The sequence below is a fragment of the Tribolium madens genome, unplaced genomic scaffold (assembly GCF_015345945.1).
Source record: "Tribolium madens isolate multiple individuals breed KSU strain unplaced genomic scaffold, Tmad_KSU_1.1 Scaffold_20;HRSCAF=117;Tcas5.2_LG4, whole genome shotgun sequence".
Lineage (NCBI taxonomy): Eukaryota > Metazoa > Arthropoda > Insecta > Coleoptera > Tenebrionidae > Tribolium > Tribolium madens.
In genome coordinates, this window is record NW_025400985.1 from 965636 (window position 1) to 973176 (window position 7541).

Here is a 7541-nt window from a genome sequence, read left to right on the forward strand (position 1 = left end):
AACCAAAAAGCCTAAATAACGTTAATTTTGATGTAATTTGGTGAGCTTTTTTTTAAGAAATTTTTCTCGAAATAGGTCAATTATGGCGATTTTAACTCTTTTCACAAAATTTTAATACCCGAATTTCTGGCATAACAGTTTTGATTTGATTTGTTAAATTTTTACTTTTTTGAAGAAATTTTGAGAAATAAATAAATTTCCCTCTCATCTAACGTTAACTCCGATCCGTTTTGCAGGGTTTTCCTCTTTTTTTGATAAAATTTTGCTTAAACATGAGCAAAATTTCTCAAAACAGGTCATTATAACGCCAATTTTTTTCGATTATTTTGACAAAATCCTGTCAAATGAGTGACTTTCTTGCCCAAAACTGAGAGAAGCCAGGTAAAAAACGCCAACATATTTTTAATTATCATTTAAAAAAATGTGAAATTTCCATTTTTTTACAAAAATCTGATCGTTTTGGCACGGAATACTCGTGAGTAACTCACGACTCTCCATCTGCAATTTACACTCTTGAGTATCGTGAGGYTAAATCATGAAATTCATCGCGCATGAAAGCCGTAATGTGAGCCTAAAACCACAATCTCAAATCTCAATTCTTTCCGATTTTTCGACCTACTTGACCATATACAGGATGGTTTTGTCTTTATACAACCACATGTAGTGGTTCGGTATGGTCATGGTCTGAAACGTGACACTTTTGGCGTTTTTGAAAAACGAATCAGGCCTCCACATGTTTTTCAACCAATCAACTTCCAACAATCGATACTCGGAGGTCATATTTTCGGGTAAGCGCAATCGGTGGTCTTTCCAAGTCTGGGCGAAAAAAATATCAGCCGCATATGTCATCGACCCCTCGTCGATGCTGTCCAACCCCATGACAGTGACGTGGAAGTAGACTTTGGTGGGTTGGCCGTCCTTCTTCGGAGGGCGCATTTTGTCGTACTTCTTGGGGTCCTCGGGGAGGATGTCGTGGATGGTCAAGCCGGTGCTAGAACCAATCACGTGATCACAAACTGCGCACCAAGGAAGCGGAAACCTACGTCGGTTCTTCACGTTCGGGTTCCACTCTTTCCGCAAATTGCTCGTGGTAAAAATCTAGAGGACAGAGGCTGGAAATGTTACAAAATGTCACCGAGATCGATTCGAGGACGTGGAGGAGGGCGATGGAAGTAGAGATAATGGCCTTTGTTCTACGCAAGGGAAAAAAATTTCACCACTAAATATACTGACTAAGGGTTGGAATAGTTACCAAATTTTGTTATTCATCAAAAAAAATCAGAAATTTTATACAAAAATTTGTCCTACTAACTGCACCAATTACACAAATTTCGCTTTTCTATAACACAAGGTGACAACTTGACAAATTTTATATCATAAATGCACTAAAAAAAAATTAAAAAGTCCACACACTTTAAACAAAATATTTTTTTCTAATTTAAATGAATTTAAAATACTTTAACTTTAGAAACCATTTTAAAGGGACGGCTTTGCCCTTTAGGATGATATAAAATTTGAAATGGAATATTGGCAAACTTTTCTTCGAAAAAGTTCGAAGTAAATCGAAATAATCTAAGAAAAACCCTGCGAGTAATTTTTTTTTCATCATAACCATCGTGTAGAGCATCTCTTTATTAGTTGTGGTCCAAATTTTCAAAAGAATAAACCAAGTAGTTTTCAAAATACGATTTTTTGAAGTTAAGGTTTGCTAATCAAGCATTGCTCCATAAACAAGAACAGTATAAAATAACGTTAATTTTGATCCATTTTGTTGGGTTTTCGTCTTTTTTTACAAAATCTTGCCTAAACATGAGCAAAATTTCTCAAAACAGGTCAWTTTTCGTCTATTATTTTTCGACTTTTAACCCATGTTTTGACAAAAACCTGTCAAATGAGTGACTTTCTTGTTCATTGCAATTGAGAGAAACAAGGTAAAAAACGCCAATTTCCTTAAAAGTTTCATATTGTGTTTTACTCCAAATACGTGGAAAAATCATTAAATTAATTAAAAAATGACATTTTTTTCGCCTTTTTTGAGACTTTAAACACGTTTCTGAGGAATAAATAGTTTTTTAACGAGATTTTATAATATATTTTGCTCAAAAGCCAAAAAAATCGCCAAAGTATCTCGAAAAATCACTAAACTAACTGAAAAATATCATTACTGTTGCCTTTATTGAGCCTTTTGACATGCTTTTCAATCAAAAACGCAAATTTTCAATAAATTCCCCAAAAAACACCAAATTGGATTTTTTAAAAATGTTATTATTTTTGCCATTTTCAAACACTTACACGTTTTTAAGCCAAAAACTTATTTTTACAAGATTTAGCTAAAACAAGCCAAAAAATGACTAAATTTGATCGAGAAACTCGTGTATTCCTCAAGATYTCGTCAAAATAAGCCAAAAATGATCAAAGTTTATTACAAAATTACTCTATTTTAGATTATTTCGAGTTTATTCGCAAAAATTGTGGTAAATACTACCAAAAATGACATTATTTTTGCCTTGTTCTGGACCTGAAACACGTCATTACTCAAAAACAAGCTAAATCTTTGGATATTATACAAATTATTGTCAATTTTGATCTAATTAATTGCCTAATACTTTAACTTTAAAAAATCATTACTCAATAACTATTAGGCCGATTTTCTTCAAATAAAAACCATTTTAAAGGGATGGCTTTGCCTTTTAGAATGATATAAAATTTGAAATTGAATATTGGCAAACTTTTCTTCCAACAGTGTTCGAAGTAATCTAAGAAAAACCCTACGAATGATTTTTTTTTCATCATTACCATCGTGTAGAGCATCTCTTTATTAGTTGTAATCCAAATTTCCAAAAAAATATACCGAGTAGTTTTCAAGATATGATTTTTTGAAGTTAAGGTTTGCTAATCAAGCATCACTCAAAAAAAAATCTGAAATTTTATACAAAAATTTGTCCTACTAACTGCACCAATTACTCAATTTTGCTTTTCTATAGTTAATAATAAACAAATTAGCAACAAAAAAATGGTACTTACGCAATGTCGGCACTAATACGGTCATACAGAAGCAGAAAAATAAAGAGAAACATTTTACCGCAATCCATTATTGCAGTTGTAGAGATAATAATCCAATTTTCAAATGTACTCACAAAGTTTATTGTTATATTTTGCAAAATGCAATGTCATATTTATTGAGAATAGAACATTTGCGGCTGAAAATATCCGACTGAAAACTGAAGAGGCTGAAAAGCCTTCTTATGCACTTGGTACTTACCACCCCTTCTTTCCCCTGAAATTAAGAGTGCTGAAGCATCATTGTTGCCGATCAACTCCCACGCAGCTTAATTTTTTAGTAACTGTCAATATAGATTTAGTTTAAATTTTTCTTTTAAAAAAATTAATTTTAAAAGCATTCAAAGTCAAAGTTTCACTGCGCCACCACGTCCCTGGTCAGTGTCTCTGCTCATTCATACAATAAATTTTTTAAAACAATTTTTGCGTTTCTACAACGTTTTTGCGTTTTTCGGAGTCTTTCAGACCATTTGAATCAATTTTTAATTTTTTCGATTTTTATCACTAATAACTCCGAAGCTATTCAGAAATTTTCAGAAAACTTATTAAAAACATTAATTAAATAATAATTAAATTTTGATCTAATTTGGTAATTTTTGGCATTTTCCTTTGACAAACTCAGTAAGCTTTTCGCTTAATTTTTTTGGCCTTTTTTGATAAAAACTCACAAAATAAGTGAGTTTCTTACTCAAAAACAAGCTAAATCTTCCGATATTATACAAGTTATTGCAAATTTTGACCTAATTGAATGCTTTTTTTTTCCAATTTTTTTTCTTTTGCTAAAAAACAAAAAAAAATCGAAACAAGCCCAAATAACCTTAATTTTCATGTAATTTGGTAAGTTAATTGATTTTTTTTGAAGAAATTTTTCTCGAAATGGGTCAAAATATGAGTTAATTTGGGTATTTTAAAACTTTTTTGACAAAATTTTACGAAACACGTAAACTTACCTATTGCTAAAACAATTTTGACTTTATTTGTTGAATTTTGGCTTTTTTGAAGAAATTATTGGGAAATAAATGAGTTTCTCTCATAAACGAGCTAAATCTTTTAGAACAGTATAAAATAACGCCAATTTCGATCCATTTTGTTTTTTTGACAAAATCTTGCTTAAACATGAGCACAATTTCTCAAAACAGGTCATTATAATGTCAATTTTAATCTATTTTTTTTCGATTTTTAAGTCATGTTTTGACAAAAACACGCCAAAAAAAAACAAGAAATTAGGTAAAAAATTACGTTATTTTTGCTTTTTTTCAAACGTTTAGTACATTTTTAAGCCACTTTATGGAAAAATCACTAAATTAGATGAAAATGAGTGTTATTTCACACGATTTCTCATGTATTCAATCTCGTGATGAAACAAAAAATCATTTTTTTTTCAAAAAGTTAAGCCTGAAACTCGTTTTATTCAGTAGATTTGTTCAAATAAGTCCTAAAACTACAATGAAAATTAAACATTTTTTGGTGATTTTCAAAACTTCTTCAAAAATTTTCAGAAAACTTATTTAAAACACTGATAATTTCTGTAATAATTTTTGAAATATTCATAAATTACTTTTCACTTAAATTCCAATTAAATGCTTTTTTGACAAACAATTTTTGGTTTTTGCTCAAAAACACAAGCTAACTCAATCGAAACAAGCTCAGATAACGTTAATTTTGATGTATTTTGGAGAGTCTTTTGGCTTTTTTTGAAGAAATTTTTCTCGAAATAGTTCAATTATGACTCAATTTGGCATTTTAAAACTTTTTTGACAATATTTTACGAAATATGTGAATTTCTTGCTAAACCTATTTTTTTAGTCAGAAACGCAAAATTTTCCAGAGGTGTTAAAAAACACCTACAATTTTAAAAGCATTCAAGGTCGAAGTGTCACTGCGCCACCACGCCCCTGGCAGTGTTTCTGTTCATTCATACACTAATTTTTCAAAACAATTTTTGGGTTTCTCAGTCTTTTTTCATGAATGAATTTTGAGGTTTTCCATTTTTTCGATTTTTATCATCGCAACTATTATCAATATTCCCCAGAGTTTGGTACCGTTGGAAAACACTTTTAATCCTAGATCAATGTTTCGCGATAAATAGTTATTGAGAAAATCGCTAGTAAAGACTGATGTTTAATAATTCAAACCGGAAATGGAGTAAAATAAAACAATTCGGTTTTTTTTAGTTTTTTTAATTTACACACTTTAAAACACTTAATATATTATATAGAAAATACGGGTAGGAAGACTTATCCGACAATTTGGTGGTTATTAAAAGCCACTCAAGCACGATTCCCAAGCCAGCGATTTCAAAGTGGCAAGATCGCAATTTTCAAGTGCCTTTGAAGTTAAATCCGACTCAGCTTTCCTCCTATCGAGACTCAAACATCCTCTATTAGTACATCAACCAATAAAAATTCGAATAAATTTATTATAATATAAAAAAACGACAATAAATACAAAAATTAACAAAAAGGAAGCACATTATTGGTTATGGGAACCACCCAAAATGCCAACGAAAATGGCGGCATTTCGACATAAGGCTCAGCTGGAATTGTGATTGGAAGTAGATTTGGCACATCATTAGTTTCAGTCAATTTCAGCAAACGATTATTCAGAAAAATAAATCTACAAAAATGAAGAAAAAAAACTGAAACGACACAAAATAGGTTACCTTGAATCGATTCTTTCCAACGTTGTTAAAACATAAGCATTGACTTGCAAATCCTTCACAGGGGTAATTCCCTCGAAACGAATTTTAGCTTTACGATTGTGTAAATTCAGACCGAAAACTTAAAAAAAAAAATTACACCACAATCAAACAATTTTATTAATTAATCACCGGTAACTGAAGGAGTTTTACCAAAATAACTCTTAAACGGTGTGCATTGACAATARAATCGAACCCTTTTCGACTCCCCCAAATGACAATCAACCACTTTTGGGGCCACAAGTCTCTTATACAAAACACTCACCCACCAATCCTAATTAAAAAAAAATTGCACATAAAAAAACACACAGACACACACAAAAATTACAGGAGAGGGATTATAATAAAAGTTAATTAAAGCATAGTTCCCCCCATAAATCGACTGTCTTATAACCAAATCCAGGCCGTTTTTAGCCCCCAAACCCAGTTTATCCAACCAGAGAAAAGTCGCAATGAAACGATTGGATAAATGAGGGGCCCCACCACCATAAGCCGACGAAGTCTCCCCTAACCAAATCGCTTTCTTCCCTTCTTTATAAACAATATCTTTGATAGTGTTGATTTGCGATTGAAGCAAATCGAAATTTCTCACATCAAGAAAATCACCAACTCTTGCAGTAGCACCATTAAAATAATATCTAATTAAAATTAAAATTTAACTTTTTTTAGACTTACTGATGCCATGTCACTGCATCAATCACCCCAATCCCTGTTTCCAAAAATTGACTCAAATAAACACAACTTTGATTGTGGTTAACTCTCGGACGGGTGACATCAGGCCCCACAAGAAGCGATTTTTTGTATTTTGGATATTTGAGTAGAATGTTTCGAAGAGTGTGAAAATCGTGGGCTAATTGAGTTGGGTGGACTTCGTAATCGAATTGGTGGCGATAAGCATTGGGTTCTAATTAACACAATTAATTAATTAAAGGGTGAAACACTAAAACCGTTTAAAACTAAATAATTCATTCAGAACTAAAACAGTACACAATTATAAACGAAATCTACTAAAATAGTTCATTTATAAAAAAAAATTCAGTGAAAATAAATTTCTTCATTTACTATTTCATACATCAATAAGAAATCCATTAAAATTTTTGCCTTTTTATTGAAAAACATACGATGTAATTACTGAACAAATTTTGTAAAAGTTTTTGTTAAAAAAAATCATTCTAAAAATTCTTGATTATCCTAGAAATCTTTAAAAAAACCCATCAACTTGACGAGAAAATTAGTGGCTATTTTTTTCCGAAATTTTCTATATAACAAAAAGTATGAAACTAAACGTTTTTTGCTTAAATTATTTATTTATTTATCAATAATTTTTTTTTGCAATTTTTTTTTAAGTGGTAACCCACCATAAAACCTATTTTTATAAAGGCTACGATCTAAGAATTACAACTATTTACGTTTTAATTATTTCTTATAGATTTTTTATACAGGGTGATTTCTGAAAAACGGCATTGTAAAATTTTTCTAAATGTCTAAATATACAATTTTGGGGTATAATCAATTTTCCAATTTTAAATTGGACCCAATTTTTTTTTCTTTATAATTTTGAGAAGATTAGTTTTCTCGGGACAGACATATGCAATATGTTTTACTTTTACTAAAAAAAATATCAAAATTGAAAAAAATACCAAAAATCAATAAAATATAGTTGCATGGTGTCAAATAAGACAATGCCATTATTGTAATGTCAAAAATCAACAAATGCAACAAAATATTTTTTCAAATTTTTAATAAAAAATGACAATAATAACTACCAATAACAAACAGAATA

At 30.5% G+C, this 7541-nt stretch overlaps 1 protein-coding gene across 1 annotated transcript in view; it reads right to left on the bottom strand.

The window, feature by feature from the left end:
* LOC123004621 overlaps nt 1-7541 on the bottom strand; it is a 16818-nt gene that overhangs the window by 6298 nt on the left and 2979 nt on the right. Inside the window, 8 exon segments of the mRNA XM_044397953.1 lie at nt 489-571; nt 620-991; nt 1044-1112; nt 5497-5676; nt 5723-5840; nt 5891-6032; nt 6087-6396; nt 6434-6662. Of these exon segments, the coding sequence (XP_044253888.1) occupies nt 489-571; nt 620-991; nt 1044-1112; nt 5497-5676; nt 5723-5840; nt 5891-6032; nt 6087-6396; nt 6434-6662 (1503 nt within the window).